Below are 17824 nucleotides of genomic sequence, written 5' to 3'. Positions count from 1 at the left end.
TCACCTACTCAACACAGCATCCTGTTCTCCTCCCTAACAAGAGCCTTTTGAACCAAGACTCAGATGAACGAACCAAATTACTCTGCGTTGCCTAGAAACAGCAGCTTTGATTGTTTTTGACCCTGAAATGTCTAAACCACAAATGTCAGCCACAACTCTGAAGCTCCTAGTGGATAAACCTTTACTGGCTGATCCCGTGAACAGAGACGATGAACCTCGTGTGAGTGTGTGTATGTGTATACATAGAAAACACAGTCGTCAAAATATTGACATGTACTTTTGAGTCATTATAGATGTGTGCATAACAGAAATGTTTCCTTGCACTCTTACAGTAGAGTACCCCACCGTGACGCGTGTGAACAACAACAGTCATAACATCCTGATCTGGATGTGATGACACTCACAGCTGACTGAGATAATGATCGACTCGTTATCCTATAATGACTCAATATACCAACCAAGCCTCCTGAATGTCACATCAAGTTGTTGAAAGGGATAAATTCATCTTTCACCTCTTCCAAACAAGAGCCTAAAGGTCGTTGTGTTTTTCTTCTGTGTTTTTTGGCATTTGTAAAACAGTAAAAACATTACCCTTGAATGTAAACACAAACAAAAGAACTCGCATACAGGCTGTTGCAGATTATTGTTGAAAAAAATAATAAAACATTAAAAAATATATAATACAAGGAACGCACTCAGTGGACCTGGTATCGTTCTTTCATATGTTTAGGTGGTTTACTCCTCTCACCTGTTCTCTCAAACTCCACCATTAGACTTTACTTTGTCCGGGCTCAGTAGCATTTTTCCATATTTGAAGCTTCCACAGAGCCAGCGATCCCGCACTAAGTCCCGCCCTAGAACCGCCACTGACCAATCATGTGTCAGCACTAGCAACACATGATTGGTCAGTGGCAGCTCTAGGGCGGGACTTAGAAAATTATCCCGCCCTGGACGCGCCACTGACCAATCATATGTTAGCAACGGTAACCATGCTGAGAGCGCCTGGCAAGCTTTCCGTTCTGGAGCAAAATGCCCCGGCGTTGCGTGTACGCTAATTGTAAGTCCGATGAAAGATATCCAGAACGTTTGGGTGATGTTGTATTTTTCGCCTTCCCTAAACCAAAAACACAACTGGAGAGATGTCAAATATGGATTAAACACTGCGGGAGATCTAACTCGCAGCTGAATCCATCCAAGATCACTAAAAACTACCATGTTTGTTCCAAGGTAAGACGCTAACGCTAACTAGCACACAGGAAACAAGTAGAGAATTATTTTAAAAGACGCTAAAGTTTTTACATAGAGTTATATAGTTGTGCACCATTTGAGGCTAAATTAATATGGCAGATAAACACTAGTACCGCTGGTTGCTAAGCAGAGACCTGTCTTACACGGTGCTTTCTCTCAGCATTTTGTGAATGGGCGACCGACGCCAGAGTTTCCCAATCCAGTAGCAGCTGTCCCGGTTCCGGACCACAGGGAGCATCCTGGAGGCTGCCGAACCCCTCCGACGAAAAGGTCTGTTGTGCAAATGTATACCAGACAAACGAGTCTATGAGCAATGTGAACGGCGAGCCTTCGCTACGATTTCGAAGCCCCCTTCATGCAGCGCTGAAGTGGGTTTTATGTTGGATATTATGGTCCACGTGTGTTCCAGAGAGCTACTTCTATTATCCACAACATCAGTCAAGTCGGAGCTCTGAGCAGAAACAGCTCCTGGTGGTGCAGAGGAAATCTAATGGTGTTTGGATTACACTCGGTCCAACCACTTTGTCTTAAAAACACATGTAGTTGGATTCTGGGGCAACGTCCATGTCTTCTGGAGACATTGCTGTTGCCATGACAACCCGTCCATCACAATAAACCACCTGATGGTAATGACTGTTGGGACAAAGACAGTGTGTAACATTTCATTTCATTGCTATATTAGCATGCTAATGTCTCTTTTAGGGGTAGCAATAAATGTATTCAAAATAAACAAAATAGACCCCCCCCCCATTACTTGTACACTCGCCCACATGGAAGCTATTGAATTAATCTTGATTTTTATGACTGTTAAAAAATCTGGTTTCTTCAAAGGGACTGTTAAGTCACGTGTCTTGTGTGTCTATTAATAGAATATTTTACTTGAGGTTTGGGGCCCTACGGTCACATGATGTGAAAGCTATTGAAGAAATATCATTTTTTTAGTCTAAAATCTTTTGAAAAAATTAAAAGGTGCCTTTGGACCAAACAATAAGGGATGCGTCTTGTTTGTCTCTCCCAGTGCTATCATCCAGGTTAGCTAGATTTGTTCATATAAATGAGCACTGTTGAAGACGGAGCTGAATGTCTTTTGAAAGTCCCCATAATATCATCTGCATAGAGGAATGGACTCTGCCTCCTCCCTGCTCCAGTAACCCCCCCACCTTCCTGACTCTTTCACCATTACAGCTAGAGGCTGAAGAAATATTGCGAGCAAAATTGTGTTTTGGTCGTCTAGGGATATTGCTGCTACAGGGTGTGGGTTAGTTTTATTAATCGACAGTAGATATATTATATTACCAGTCAACGACTGTCTGTTCTTTCTGAATCCCACTTGAGCTTTTGTCCAGGCTCCGAGTTAATGTCTTAGAAATATTTTACAATTACAGTTAATTAGACTTACATGTCTAATTAGCTGGGACTGTTAAATCTTTGTCTTCTTTTGGTATTAGTGATATAATGGCTTCATTATAGCTGTCTGCAAGTGAACTGTATTAAAATTCTTCGTGGAAGTTTTCTGTCAGCACCGGGCACTGTGGCAGAGCACAGCTCCAAAGTTTTTATAGAATTCTGCTGAGTAGTGTTGTTTGCATCCTGAGCCTTTAACAATCATGCTAGTTGCTAATCAGCGTCCCGTCTTCTCTCTTGTTTTGAGAAAAAATAGTTTTAAGCCATAATAATTAACATTTTGGCTGACAAATTTCCCAAAACTTTTCCTCATTTTAATTGTTCTGCTAAAATTGTCTCTAGGTTAATTCTTTTCTTTTCTAGCGATTGCATTTTCTCTTTATTTTCCTTGTTCCCCATTAACTGTAGGCTAAAAAGGTTTCTCTGATGAATGATGCTTTAAGAGCACCACCAACTACGGATAATCCCTATTATTCCTGTATTTAACTTAAATATTCTTGTATTCCCCCAACATTTGCGACAATTGTTCATCCTGTAACAAGCCTGTGTTGATTCTCCACCTTCTGACCATGTTCTTGTGGTTCCACTGATGCAGGGTCTCTTATTGCTCTGACCCTTATATTACAATCTGGGACTATAAGTGAATGAAAAATAAGAAAGAAGTCTGTAAATGTGGATTAGTGACTCTCCAGATATCTGTTGGGCCCAGACCCTCCTGTAAGTTATGCATAAAGGATCCAGTGGCATCTCCCTGACAGTAATTCACAGCGTTCCCACCTTCTTTACCCTCTCTCTGTCCAACCAACCTAACGTTTTTCCAACTAATTCAGGTTTTGCGCCTCTTGCTGTGTCCTTCAGCTCCGACGAGGTGAAAACACCAACTACTGGCATCAACCACCAGATATTTGCGGGCAGTTGTAATAGTTTGATTGTAAATACCTCTGGGAGGGGGCGAGAGCTGTCATTTCCCTGGTACCCCTCACGTGACTCCTGTCCAAAGGTTTGTTTTCAGAAGCTTTGCTGCGGTTGCAGACTCATCGAGGGTCCCCTCGGTCCTGGTCACGTCTCTTAAACCGCCGTCTCACATGAACTCGATCCAATCTGGCCTGTATGTTATTGCTGCTCAGCAAAGATGTCCAGATTGTGCAGTGTGTTTATTTCTTTTTTACACTAAACTGCATCCATTCTGCTGATGTGGAAACAGTCTGACACTCAAACAGGCACCAAAACAAACATGGCAACAGGACGTGAAGAAACATTGATATTAATGCATGTGCACATATTATATGTGTACTATTTGGGCTTAAATCACAATAGGGGCAAAGTGTACTTGCAGTATATGTGCATTCATAAATATGCTCGTTTATAAAGAATCACCAGTATTCATTAACGATTTATATTGTAAATTTACCGACATCTGCAGCGTATTACGTAACTTTCCGGAATCAAAGTGCAAATTGTGGTGAGCAAGTGCTCAAAGTCTTGTTGGCATCGGACCTCTTATTGCGCAGACTTTATACTTAAACTCTGCAAACCTCTCTTACTGAATCGACAGCATGTGTCCGGTTTACTGCCAGCCTGGTGGTGACAACAAGACAAATGAAACTTTTAAACCAACAGACAACACGACTCGCTCTTGGCATTGGCGGCTACCTGGGGCGCCATCTGCTGGAGCAGACGGTGAATAGAATAAAGATTAAAGCAAGATTTTAAAAACTGCTTTACCCAGTGTACAGTCCAGACTCTAGTTTTCGGAATGTTTAAAGTCTATTTAATTCATGCCGGTTAATGTCAATGAAGGTCGCCCATAGGGCGCAAACTATCTCGGGGACCGTCAGACCGACCTTGACCAGCCACTTAGATTAGGTTAGAGCGCCGCGTAGTGGTCAAAATGAACATCACAAGTGATGAGGCTGAGAGGCAGTCCGTAACTAGAACATTGGTAATGCGGAAATAAAATATTTAATAAGCTTAGTTAACATAATGTGACCAGAAATCGGGTTTCTCTCAGTGGAAAAACACTGGTTCACTAGTTTCTAGTAGATTTGGGGTTTTTAAACGTATAATTATTAATTTCTAGAAAGGAAACTGTTGCTTGCAGACTTGTCCGTGTCCCTCCGCACTTTACTATATAACAGCGCTTCCTCGTGTTTGTTCCGGGAGCAACATCTTCAGCATTAGCTGTATACCTGTACTGTTTTGAACATAGATGATTTGCTCTATTGGCTATTGTTAGTGTTCAAATGCGACGAGTTCTTTTAACATCTCAGCGAGTCGGCTAACCATTTGAAAGATGATTCCTCGTGTGTTTACGGAGCTATTTCATCTCCCTATAAAATAGTCACTCTTAGCTTACAATTAGCCACTTGAGATAGCAGCAGCGGCTAGCCCACCGTTCTGCGCACCACAGAAGAAGAAAGTCGCGCGGGTAAGTGGAGAAACACGGAAGAGATCCACACTTGTTATCCTGACATAAACCACGTTTGCGTTATAAACAACAACAATTATGCCACGGGGCGGAGTATTTAAACGTAGTTTCCTTCGTTACATCGGCAAAACAAATAGCTGTGCCGTGATGTGTGTTGAAGGGAGTTAGAAAGTCAATTGAAAGAATTATCTCATGGCTGAAACACGTATCCAGGTCACAGCCTGGTGCGTCCAGTTGTTCTCCAGCACCGCGGCGTGCGCGGTACAGACGGACCCAACACTCGCGTAGCTCGAAATGACCACACGGACGACGAGTTATTGCACTTGCAACACTGCGCCACTAGGGGCGGATTACTTTATGAATGCACAGCGTGTTCGCAACGTGTGCACGAGAACTGCGAACCAAGTTTACTAGGTTGAAGCGGCAGGCAAATAAGACTGAAAGGTAACGCGCTTGTTACCGCTACTTTTACTAGTTTCGATTCGTATATATTAATCATTTGCGCAAAGACACAGTGGGAGGTGTGCCTAACGGAACAAGTAACCTTTTATTAATGCCGGGATTTGCGTTTACTGCAGCTAGTGTTAGCCACGTAGCTATTCACTGTTTCTATGGTGGAAACGTGAGCTGGATCGTTGCATCACAACATCTGTGGTTGCTACGATTTGGGGACTAGACTGCACGGAGTTTGGTAGTTTTACATAAGAACGACTAAAGTTTGGTGAATATTTTAGTTGCTGAAAGATACACGACCTGTTTGGCAATTTTGTGCTTTAAAGTTGCTGTTATAGGTTGACGGGCTTTATTGCGGTAATCTTCCCAATGCAAGAATATATGGTGTCTTTAAAACCACATGCAGGCGTCACAATCATGAATAATTGTCTTATTATTGTTGGCTCCCCTGAATTTTCATTGTAAACTGAAATAATGTTTGGTCACCACAGTATTCACAGACGGTTGTCCTGAAAACTGCCCCCCCATTATTGTGTTTAACCCAAAACTACAGTTCATACATTATCATAAATGTAGAATACAGTCAATGCCTTCTATAATGTTGAATGTAATAAAAATGTAAAGATTGCTGTACACATAAATTCTGCTTCAATTTCATCACACAGTCAGCGTAAAATTGTATGTCATGGATGCTTTATCCCTGTCATAATAATCTTTTGTTTTAAAGAACTCTTTCTTTGTGTTCATAGTATGGAAACAGAGAAAGATAGTATTATTGGCACTGAGTCTGACTCAGATACAGTACAGAAGAAAGATGGAACAAGTTGTGAAGTTAAATGGACTGAGGAAGAGGTAAGTAAAACATTCCTTATAGCAACAGGCTGTACTCTGTCCATACACTAGCACACTAATCACTTATGTTTGTGTCATTTCATGTAGTTATTTTTATAGGCCCTGCACCCCTGGAGGGATGAACTGTAGTTCGCATTCTAGAGTCAATTTCAAGCAAATTAAAACATTTCTGCCAAAAGGACTGCCGCTAAAAGTGAATTGGCTCTGAAGGAATTATAACAAAAGTTTCTAGATAATCATTGATTTCCTATCAGCAATCTTCACTTTAACCATCTGCTGGACACTCTGGAAATCCTGCCCATCTTTTTTGTTTGCAGGATGAAAACCTTAAAATCCTTACTAACAACTTTGGGAAATCTGATTGGAAAACCATTGCCAGTCTTTTACCTGTGAGTATGAGAAAGGCTAAAGAGATTGTAGCAAGGTTTTTAGGTTGATCCTTTTAAGGTTGAAATCTGTTGTCTGTTTCATGAAAGGGGCGGACGGAAGTGCAGTGTATGCAACGATGGAATATGCACCTGGATCCCACTGCTTCGAAATCCTACTGGACCAAAGACGAAGATGAAAAGGTGGGAAAAAATGCCTTTGAATATCTGAGAAGAATGTGTCCAATCCCACATTTACCAGTTTGTTTGTTTTGACAGATAGCAGAGCTGGTAACCAAATATGGCACAATAAACTGGCCTCTGATTTCCAAGCACATGATCTGGCGGACTGCAAAGCAGTGTCGCGAACGCTGGCAAAACCACCTCGATCCACAGATTAAAAAAAGCGCCTGGACCACAGAAGAGGAACTCATTGTTTATAAAGCCCACTTAGTTCTTGGAAATAGGTGGACTGAGATCGCAAAGCTGATTCCAGGAAGGTAGGCCGATAAGTAAATAAAAATATTAGCTGATGGACAGAGAGTTGCTCTAGTTGGTTGTTAAGGAAATTAATGCTGTGGAGATGAAATTTTTTTTTTTATTCTCCTAGATCTGATGTGTCTGTGAAAAATCACTGGAAAACCATTAAGAAAAGAGCCCAAATGGGATTTTACAGGGATGAAGCTGACAGCATTTCTCTTGATATTCAACAGTTTGTGAAAGAAGAGGTAGAGTATCTTTTCAGGAAAGCTTTTGAAATGGATGATGTGTTGTTTTAGTCAGTGCCGCCTTTCTCTCTTTTGTTGTGGTTATCAAAGCTTCACTGCGTTTAATTTCCGTTGCCATGACGCTGCGTTATTTGTCGTACTGCAGGTAGACTTCAAGTGTGATGTTGTATTAGACACTGGGCCAGTAACTCCTAAAGTGGTAAGTGTGCTCACAGTCACTTTAATTGTTGCATCATTTAAATGATGCATTTCAGAACATTCAAAAATGTTTCATTTGTTTTGCCTCTGCATCGTTCCACTGGGATCTAACTTAGTTTCACTCTTCTTCTCTTGCAGTTTAAGTCTGTGAATAAAAAGAAAGTTGTGGAAGTTAAGCAGGAAACGGTGGATCATGCACCACAGCGTGCAGCATCCCGGGGAGAAATCTCCACTGCCAGTCCCCCATTGCCCACCAGTTTGAGTTCCAGTCCAAACTCCAGCTCAGGTGCTGCTCCGGTAGCTGCACCAGTTGACCAGAAAAGGTTTGCGGAAGCAGCGTTGAAGATGATTGCTGAAGACATGCTGCCACTAAGGTTGGAGTGCATTTGGCTGTTGTGGAGCACCTTTGGTTTGGGATTCCTTTGACTATGTTTTAACACAAATACTTTCTTGTTCCCCACAGTTTTGTTGAAGGAACAGGCTTCAGGTCCTTCATGAATACCATCAGCCCGGAATACAGCAAGCTCTCGCAGCGTGCTCTAGGCCTGCAGCTCTATGATGAGGTGGAGAGAACCATCAAACCTCAGCTCATCCGGGACCTTAAAGCCAGACTTGCTAAAGACGGGGAGAATGCCATTCACGTCACCTTAGACCTCTGGGTGGGAAATAACTCGAACCCGGTGGAGGATCCCATCCTTGTCGTGTGCCTCCACTTTGTCAACGAGTCCTGGCAGGTACGCCGTCCCACCGTGGCCTTCCGACACCTCGGTCGCGAAGACCTCCGCACAGCTGTGGCCAGAGAGCTGGAGGCGGTGCTCCTGAGCTATGGCATCTTCCCAAACAACATTGGAGTCGTCCTCACCAACCAGGCCAAAGAAACTCTGGCCAAGAACAGCGTGTTCTGCAACTACAAGGTCACGTGTTCATCGAACAGAGGGGACCCAGACGCTGATGAGATGGTGGCATTTGTCTCGGACCAGATTTCCGAAACAGATTCCCTCTTTTCTGAGCTGCAGATAGGGACTAAGACCACCTGTGCGGCTGCCATATTGCAGCTTGTGATTAAAGAGGCGCTGAAGAATTCCAGGGTTGTAGAAAACTTGCTCTTGCAGGTCCAAAACGTGGTGGCTTTCTTCAGGAGCAGCGGCTACTGGAGCGAGGTAAAAAGAAGAGATCTGAATTTTTCAACATATCCTTCTTTAGCAGTTTCCCCTTGGATCATTTTTGGTGTGTGTGGTTTTCATTAGATTTTGTTCAGAGAGTGCAACGTGTCCCTGTGCCCCTCCTCCAGCGGTCATCGGTGGAACTCCATGATGATTTCTTTACGCCGTATGGTGCAGGAGTCTGCTTGGAGTAAAGTCATGAGCGTTCTGGCTCAGGCTCGAATAGAAGCCAGCGATGCAGCCAGTGCTCCACCCCTGATCATGGTCAAAAGGGAGCAAGTGCTTGACATTCTGGCTCACCTTGAACCTTTTTGTGAAGCTATACAGGTGAGAGAGAAAGGATAAAGAGGATGAGTCCCTTTTAAATTTTCCATGGTAGGTACAATGTAAATTGATGACTATATCACCAGGTCTGTTTCTGTCATCTGACTTAGGTGCTACAAAGAAACGGCGTGACGGTTTCTTACATCATACCATCTCTCATTGGACTGGATAAGACGTTGGAAACCCTTGACACCAACTACGCCCACTTCAACAGGGCGTTGCGTACAGGCCTCTGCTCACATTTTCGGCACCTGATTCATCAAAATGAAATGATCGTCGCTGCTGTTCTTGATCCCAGGATCAAACTCCAGGTACTGAAATAGTTCAGGAGCATAACCTTTGGGTTAGGCATCTTCCTGTAGAGTGTGCTGCACTTTATGGTACTTTATTAAAACTGCGGGAAGCAACGTGATATTACACTCATCCATCCTCTTTTGCTTGTGTGTTTCTTTAGCCATTTTCTGACAAACTGGAAGAGCACAAGGAGTTCTTGATGCCCCCATCAAAGTGTCAGGCCCGCACGATTGTTGAAGCCAGATTAGGATCCCCAGTAGCCTCCGCTGCTCCTGAAGAAGCAGGTGAAGACCAGGTGGCTAAAGAGGAAGGAGATGTTCAAGAGGAAAAACGCACCGATGGGTTGGTTGAGGCCTCTGTTGACAGCTCGGATGAAATGGCTGAAGGCGACGATCTCAAGCGCAAGTCAATCTTTAACTTCCTCCAGCCGCCAGCAAAGGCGGTGAAGATGTCTGAACTTGACGTGTATTTATCAGAACCTTTGGTAGAAGGCAACTCCAGTCTGTCATACTGGAAATCTGCTATTCGATTTCCTCAGCTCCAAAGACTCTCCAAGAAGCTCCTCGCTGTGCCCACCACTTCAGGGGGCTTCGACCGGCTCTATCCAATGGCAGCATGTATTGTAAGAGCCAAAAGGAACCATCTCCCACCTCATACGACAGAGAGACTACTTTTATACAAAAACTCTTTTAAGACAAAAGTTGTTAGAAAGTCCAGTGGAGCCACTAAACACTGGTGTCTCTAACGACGTTTGGGTCATTGGAAAAATTCACTTTTTATATTTGTCTTATTTCATTAAACAATAAGCATTCAAATAGTTGTTTATGTCTTAACTTGACCCTGCCCTAATTAAAATAAATTAGAACCCAGAATTTAAGAAATGTTCCCAAATTAACCAGAAGAACTCGGAGCTGTAGCGAGACACAGATCTGGACAAGGATAGACCAAAGAATCTACCTCATTGTTTCTAAGGCTCCAAAGATCACTCTGAGCTCCACAGATCCTGGGTGGAGCCGGAGGTTTTTGAAAACACACCTTATGGATTCCCAGGCTGCTCGATGCAGGATTTGCACGTCTCTTCCACTGAGGAGAATCTTACATTGGTCCCTTTTTCTAATGTTATGTTACGGCTGCCATTTATCTGACTGTGGGCAAAAGAACTTGAAAATGTATGTAGGGATTTTGATAAAACTTTCAGAAAATGACAACAATGGGACAAGAAACGTGATTAAATCATGGTGATATTCATCCTCCAAGGATCAAGGGCCTGACCCCCAAAATGCAACAGTGGCAATGGAAAAACTCCTTTAATAGATGGTCAGAATTTGGTGTAAACAACATGACAACATGGATCCATCCAACAGTTCAGGCTGGTGCTGCTGGTGTAATTGTGTGGGGGACATTTTCTTGGCACACTTTTGGCCTCTTACTACCACTTGAATGTCATTTAAACATGGTAGCTTTCCTGAGTTTTGTTCCTGACCACGTCCATCCCTTTATCACCACAGTGTCATAATGTGGTGGAAATGGGAGATAATAGATGCACAGCCAACAATTCTATAGCAAGGGGTAATGCCATTACGTCAATATGGACCAAAATCCCTGCGGAATGTTTTCAGGACCTTGTGGAAAGTATCTCATGAAGAATTAAGGCAACTCTCAAGGTAAAAGGGGCCCCGGCCTTTTGCCAATAAAGTGGCAGGTGAGTGTATAAAATATATATTGTCTCTGGATCCTGGGATTTTTGAAGGATTCTTTATCGGTACTCGGCAGAGGTCTGTGCTTTTCTAGTTTTTGACTCAACACTTTCAATTTGTCTCCTGTTTAAAGTCCTTTTCCAGGTCACCGCGGTGATTGGCTGAAGTTACTTCCTGCGTCACAAGAAAAGCGGCACGTGTACGTGTGCTTCCGGTTCCGGCTTGTCCTTCGCCATGTGTATAATAGAAAACTAAATATAAGACTTGATTTGTAAAAGCTTCATGGGAGAACCAAATTTATTTTATAACTTGAGAAGATAAAGGGAGGAGGACGCGTTTAAGGTCAGTTGTCGGCGGCCAAACAACCAGAGATTAATAAGTAATCAGACTATTTAGCTAAGGTTAGCTAAACTTAGCGTTCAACATGGCTCTGTACATGAAAGCCGCTGAGATTCTGGAGAAAGCCGAGAGGAAACAGGCTGCTCTGAAAACCCTGGTGTACGACAGTAAATTTGCAAACATAAAACAATTGTTTGCACTAGTTTGTGAGACCCAGAAGTTTTCATCCATCCTGGAGCAGATCATCGAGTCCACAAAACTTCTCAAACAGACCAAACTGAGAATGCCGCTGGCAAAGGTTCTGGTTTATGATCTTCTAATGGGCCAGGGACTGAAGTGCGGCGGGTCGTGGAAGGCGGCGATCATGAAACATCGCGCCAGGTTGCAGTCGGTGCTGGCCCGCATGAAAGTTAAACAGAAGGTCAGCAAAAACGAAGACCTGCTCCCGAAAAACCTGAAGCAGCTCGTCGCAGACCAACTACCCAGATATGTGCGCGTCAACACCGTGAAGACCACCGTGGACGATGTTGTGGACTACCTGAAGAGAGATGGCTTAACCTACCTTGGACAGGCTTCCAGGATAGATGACCTGACCTTAAAGGAGAAGGAATTTTTAAGAGACATGCACCTTCAAGAGCTGCTGGTATTCTCTCCTAAAACTGACTTCCACGATCACTTCTTGTACAAGGCTGGCCACATTATTTTGCAGGACAAAGCCAGTTGTCTCCCAGCATATCTCCTCAATCCACCACCAGGTAGCCATGTCATCGATGCCTGTGCTGCCCCTGGCAACAAATCCAGCCACCTAGCAGCAATCATGAAGAACAAAGGCAGGCTGTTCGCCTTTGACCTGGATGCTAAGAGGCTGACGACCATGTCGACACTCCTGCTCCGAGCTGGGGTCACCTGTCAGCAGCTGGCCAACCAGGATTTCCTGAAGGTAGACCCTGAAGACCCACAGTATAAAGATGTGGAGTACATGCTGCTGGATCCATCTTGCAGTGGCTCGGGTGAGTTGGTTTTAATTTTTTTTTTTAAAACAAAACCTGTCAACAAAAAATGTTGAAATATAATTCCGGTTGTCTGTGGCACTCAGGTATGGTGTGTCTTCAACACGACGACTCTTCTGATAATCAGGAGAGGGTTGAAGCCCGTCTGGCCTCTCTGGCCTCCTTCCAGCTGAAATGTCTCAACCATGGGCTCAGCTTCCCTCGCCTGAAGCGCCTGGTTTACTCCACCTGCTCCATTCACAGGCAGGAAAATGAAGAAGTTGTTGCAGCTTGTTTAAAGCAGAATCCAGGTTTCAGGTACTAACGATTGGTCTTTGATTAGCGAAAGATTACTGAGTGCAAATATTTGTGAAACCTGGGTACTTTTGATCATTTTCATCCAATATCTGGACAATTAATTTGAATTCTTGAAGTTCAGCTGAGAGCCCATGAATATGTACTTGTGGTATAAAGGGACTGGGACTAATGGGACTTGATAAATTCATCTATATGTCTCCAGGTTGGTTTCTTTGCTCCCTCGGTGGCCAGAACGTGGCCTGGAACCACTCACTCAGTGCTTGCGTGCCAGTACCCAGAAAACACGGACACAGGGGTTCTTTGTAGCTTTGTTTGAGAAACACAATAATGCTGGAACTAAAGTTGAGAAGCCAGTGGTTCAGAAAAGGTAATAGTTATTAAAGTCCTATTCATTCACATTGATGCACAATTTACTCAACATTATTTCAATTTATATGTTTTATATGTCTGTAGAAGCTAGTTTAGATGTTTGAACATTGCCCTTAACTCTGTTACAGTAGTGTAGAGGCAGCGCCACACAGCCAACCTTCCAGGTGTAAGAAGAGACCTGCAGACTCAGAAGAGACCGAAACTTCAGAGATCGATAAGACACCGATACCCGCTGCAGAAGAAGCTGAGAGCACACCTGCAAAGAAGAAGAAGAGGAAGAGAAATAAGAAGAAGAAGATGAAGGAAGCAACTGTGGAGTGATGGGGAGTTCAACAGGTCATGTGGAGAATGTAACTGTCAAGTAAAGATTAATTTTCAATTTTTACCTCATCTCTGTTCCTCATTGTTGCCTGTTGCCTTTTATATATTTATGTCATTCCCCTGGTGACCAGCATGGATGTTCCTCACTAACAAGGACCACACCACCAACGAGGAGAAAGATTTTGATCAAAGTATGCAGGGAAAATTGATAGAGAAGCAGCAGCTCCCCCATGTAGAGTAACAAAAGTAAAGAAAACAAAGAATAAATGCATACATTTCGAAAGTAAGCTTGGGCAAGAAATGAATGAATCGATGTCAGAGCGCTTTGAGTAAAATATATTCTTTTCAAACGAGATTTTCTGAGTGAAGCTGTTAAACTCCTGCTTGCGTCCACTAGGGGGCAGTAAAGGATGAATCAGCTGCACGTTCATTTCCGGTTACGATCGAGGCAGCTTGTTGACAAACTCGCTTTTGTAAGAGGACAAATCTGCTTTTGTAAGTGTGGACGGAACTGATGTTTACACAGCTTGACAAGAGACCGACAGTATATAAGTAACCATAAGGTAAGTTTATTACCACTTTAGTGTTGTTGGTGTATGAGAAGAAACTAAGTTGTCATAATTGTGACAGTACGACTGCATTGGAAGATAAAGATCAGTCTCAAAGTGAACTACATGAGGTGGACAAAGGACAAACTACGACTCGTTAGTCGAGAGAAAATGTTTCACACATGCTTCATTTTTAAAAGCTGGCTGCTAATAAGACGAACCTGAGAAGTTGGAAAAGGTTTCCTCCAATATGGATTAAATATGGATTAAAAAACCCATTAAAAACCCCAAACAAACCCACAACTTTTCTAAAATAACAAAATAAACGGCTGCTTCTCTCCCTGGTTCTGATGGTCAGATGCCGCCAGTGCCCAAGGTCAGACTGTCTGGAGGTCTGGAGATCTGCCGGGTGCTGAATGGGATGTGGCAGGTGTCCGGGAGCCATGGAGTGGTGGATCAAAGTGCTGCAGGTATGCTGAGAGATGAGACCAAACAATGTGATGTTTTATGATGGGAACTCTTTAGGTGGATTTTCTTGCTTTAATCACATTTTGAGGAAGGCTGCACTGTGTAACAGAGTGTTACCGACAATAAACTACAATAAAGCAGATGCATATTTTAACTAGTTAGTAAACTAGTAGTTTGCATCTTCTGTAGTCTTTAATAAACAACTATAACTTGTCCCTCCAGTTGCACAAATGAAGCCGTATGTGGACGCTGGTCTGACCACGTTTGACATGGCCGACATTTATGGGCCTGCAGAGGAAATATTTGGACTATTCAATAGTCAGGTACACACGTACACACACACACACACACACACACACACACACAAACACACATGAACTTTGTTAATTCTTTTTCCAATTATCTTGCTGATTTGAAATTGAGCTCCAAAAATCAAATTGTTGGCAACAGATTTAGAAAGGAACCTGGACAAAAACTGCTCGTTCTCATGTGACCCTCCGTTCAATCAAGTTGTCAATAAATTCAGGAGCAACAGACTTAGTCAATAGTCTCAATGACAACAAAATAGCACGTGTAAATGTATGATTGTTTCCAGCGTATGCAGAGTGCTACATTTCATATTTATGATGCCTTCTTACTTCTTTAGCTGTGGGATTCACATGAGGATTTCTTTATGAATCCTGTCTGGTTATTGATTTTCTGTCCAGCTGTTACTGTCTGTGATCACCACTGAGACACACACACACACACACACACACACACACACACACACACACACACACACACACACACACATGTGGACAGAGTGCTTCAGATCTGAGTATTTGTGACTGATGTGCTTTGACAGTCTAATGGTGTTGACCGCTCTCTTCACCTGGAATAACACGCTCAGGGAGGATGAGAGCTCTTCACATCCAACAAGCTTTTCTCGTTTTGTGTTTCTACTTGCCACAAATATTGACTCATCACGCACTCTGGAATCCATTAAAAGATTCTGGTCGCAGAGTTTATGGTGTCACAACTGGCTTCTCTGCAGGTGGGATAATGGGAGGTTTCATGTAATAGACCTGTTTTCTCTGCTTTGTAATTGAAGTGCAAACAGTCTGGACGGGACGTCCCAGCTCTGCAGGCTCTGACCAAATTCGTGCCGCGTCCGGGACCAATGGACCGCAAGGTGAGCAGCGCCAGCTGACGGCCGTGCGTGCTGCACATAAACAGGGAGCGGTTTCATCCACCAGAGGCCAGTGTGGCTCTTTGAACCATGAGCGAGGACCTGACGTGTTGAGTCTGATCCATTATAGTCCTGCTTTTGTTTGGCGATAGACGCAGCTGCATAGGACCGACCTGAAAATGAGGAATGTCATACAGAATTTATTGTTTGGGCTGTGTGCCATGTCTTTAATGGGGTTATTTGTGTGAGTCATTGGGGATGAGATCACCTGCTCATCACGGGCTGATGATTGTGTGTGTGTGTGTTTAGGGGGTGGAGGCAGCGCTGCGACGCTCCATGACTCGCATGCAGGTAGACAGTCTGGACTGTGTTCAGTTCCACTGGTGGGATTACACCGACAAGAGATACCTGGACGCACTGGGGCACCTGGCTGACCTGCAGCAGGAGGGGCTCATACGTACGTCAACATCAGCGATGTGACTCTTTTTCTAGGCTTCAGGCTTCCGCCGTGTTCTCTCTGCAGGAGAACTTTCACTCACTAACTTTGACACTCAGCGGATGGAGGAGATCGCCAACAGGGGCATCCGTATCTCAAGCAACCAGGTACCACCTCCACCTCCACCCAGCACCAGCAGACTCTCACAGCGCTGTGGTTTTTACTGTCCTGGCTGTGTCCTGCAGGTCCAGTACTCTGTCATTGACCAGCGTCCCGCTGCGAAGATGGAGCAGTTCTGTCTGGCCAACGACATTAAGCTTCTCACCTACGGCACCCTGGGTAAGATCCAGCGTCATTACGTCATCACGCTTTGGTCTTTTGAGTTGGATGCATACAAAAAAAGTCCGTCTTAGCTTCAGGGTTATTGATGTAATCAAAACATTTTTTTAAATGCTAACGGGAGGATGTGAGATGGTGGGTCTCTAAGATGGAGTCAGTCCGCGTGACGACACGTCGTCTCTCCTGCTTCCTCCTTTTTTCACCCTTTTTAACTCCTTCCTCCTCCTCTGTCTTCCACTCCCGCCCGGCTGTAGCTGGCGGGTTGTTGACAGAGCGTTATCTGGGGAAGGCGGAGCCTGCTCAGAGGGCGGAGCTTAACACCGCCTCGCTCTCAAAGTACAAGAACATGGTCGACTCCTGGGGAGGCTGGAACCTGTTTCAGGAGCTTCTTGTCTCCTTGGAGACAGTTGCTAAGAGGCACGACTGCTCAGTAGCCAATGTGGCAACACGCTATGTGCTGGATCGCCCTGCAGTGGGTGGGGTCATCGTGGGCTGTCGGTTTGGTATCTCAGGGGCGGGGCAGTACATCAGCGAGAGCTTGCGTAGCTGCAGCCCCGACCTGAAGCTGCAGGCGGAGGATCACGCCACGATTGAGGCAGTGACGCGGCGCTCGAGGGACCTCATAGCGCTCATTGGGGACTGTGGAGATGAGTACAGGAGCTAAAGTGACAGATGGGTCGGTTGACTGATGGGATGTGACAGGCGGGGCGAGGAGGCGGAGTAAAGAGAGACAAGGATGAACGCTGTGGGAGGACCAAGCAGCCACCACGTCTATCAAATTCCACCCTTTTTTTGTCTCAGTGTTTGAAATGATTGAAATTGACCAAATATCCATCTGAATAGTTGTATTAAAGGGATGGAACATGTTTTCTGAGCATTTTTATTGTGTTTGAATACAGATTAAATAAGGCTGTTTAGATTTAAGTGTCTTGAAAGACTGTTGCCAATGTCACAATGCAAATGTGCAGCCTCATCCAGAGTAGGAGAAACTGCACATTAAAATTCTGAATGCTGAAATAAAGTAATTTCTCAGAAAAAAGTCAGCCTTCGATCTGTCTCCCAGTAAAGGTGTGATCTTAAATGTCCCTGTTGAAGAAATGTGTTCCTCACATGTCCTGTGCTTTGATATTCTTTTGTGTCCGAGAATCCGAGGTGGATTGTTCCTGCGTTTGGGGGTGGGGGATCAGTGAGGTGGAAGGGAGGGACCCTGTCTGTCTCTCTGTCTGTCTGCCTGTCTGCCTGTCTGTCTGTCTGCCTGTCTGTCTGCCTGTCTGTCTGTCTGTCTGCCTGCTTACAAAATTAGTATAATGTAAAAGAATGTACACGACAGTTCGACAGATATACACTCATACAAAGAGACAGTCCTCCGATC

The 17824-nt window shown here is 44.1% G+C and overlaps 3 protein-coding genes across 6 annotated transcripts; all 3 read left to right on the top strand.

Moving 5' to 3' along the window:
- The first annotated feature begins 995 nt into the window (after nt 1-995).
- Nucleotides 996-10272, top strand: mybl2a (v-myb avian myeloblastosis viral oncogene homolog-like 2a). Of its 3 annotated transcripts, XM_029834140.1 has the most exons (13): nt 996-1227; nt 1409-1518; nt 6283-6385; nt 6703-6774; nt 6862-6954; nt 7030-7250; nt 7361-7478; nt 7624-7677; nt 7815-8050; nt 8140-8836; nt 8924-9166; nt 9274-9474; nt 9618-10272. In XM_029834140.1, the coding sequence occupies exons 1-13, from the start codon at nt 1030-1032 to the stop codon at nt 10200-10202; spliced, it is 2931 nt and encodes a 976-aa protein (XP_029690000.1). In that variant the 5' UTR covers nt 996-1029; the 3' UTR covers nt 10203-10272. The 3 variants fall into 3 exon arrangements, with proteins under 3 accessions (XP_029690000.1, XP_011620089.2, XP_003963069.3); XM_011621787.2 differs by lacking the exons at nt 996-1227; nt 1409-1518 and adding an exon at nt 4575-5080; XM_003963020.3 differs by lacking the exons at nt 996-1227; nt 1409-1518 and adding an exon at nt 5096-5524.
- A 1055-nt stretch (nt 10273-11327) lies between these two features.
- Nucleotides 11328-13559, top strand: nsun5 (NOP2/Sun RNA methyltransferase 5). The gene is made up of 4 exons (XM_003978986.3): nt 11328-12503; nt 12590-12800; nt 13003-13167; nt 13298-13559. The coding sequence occupies exons 1-4, from the start codon at nt 11579-11581 to the stop codon at nt 13488-13490; spliced, it is 1494 nt and encodes a 497-aa protein (XP_003979035.2). The 5' UTR covers nt 11328-11578; the 3' UTR covers nt 13491-13559.
- Nucleotides 13560-13871: 312 nt separating this feature from the next.
- LOC101076391 (uncharacterized oxidoreductase At1g06690, chloroplastic-like) lies at nt 13872-17491 on the top strand. Of its 2 annotated transcripts, none has more exons than XM_011620416.2 (8): nt 13872-14053; nt 14397-14508; nt 14729-14829; nt 15600-15680; nt 15987-16134; nt 16201-16280; nt 16359-16452; nt 16707-17491. In XM_011620416.2, exons 2-8 carry the CDS (start codon nt 14397-14399, stop codon nt 17114-17116), a joined length of 1026 nt encoding a protein of 341 aa, XP_011618718.2. In that variant the 5' UTR covers nt 13872-14053; the 3' UTR covers nt 17117-17491. The 2 variants fall into 2 exon arrangements, with proteins under 2 accessions (XP_011618718.2, XP_029689832.1); XM_029833972.1 differs by having other exon boundaries at nt 13891-13985.
- Nucleotides 17492-17824: the final 333 nt, after the last annotated feature.

Source organism: Takifugu rubripes, chromosome 3 (genome assembly GCF_901000725.2).
Source record: "Takifugu rubripes chromosome 3, fTakRub1.2, whole genome shotgun sequence".
In the NCBI taxonomy this organism is placed as follows: domain Eukaryota; kingdom Metazoa; phylum Chordata; class Actinopteri; order Tetraodontiformes; family Tetraodontidae; genus Takifugu; species Takifugu rubripes.
This window is presented reverse-complemented; position numbering and strand designations above follow the sequence as displayed.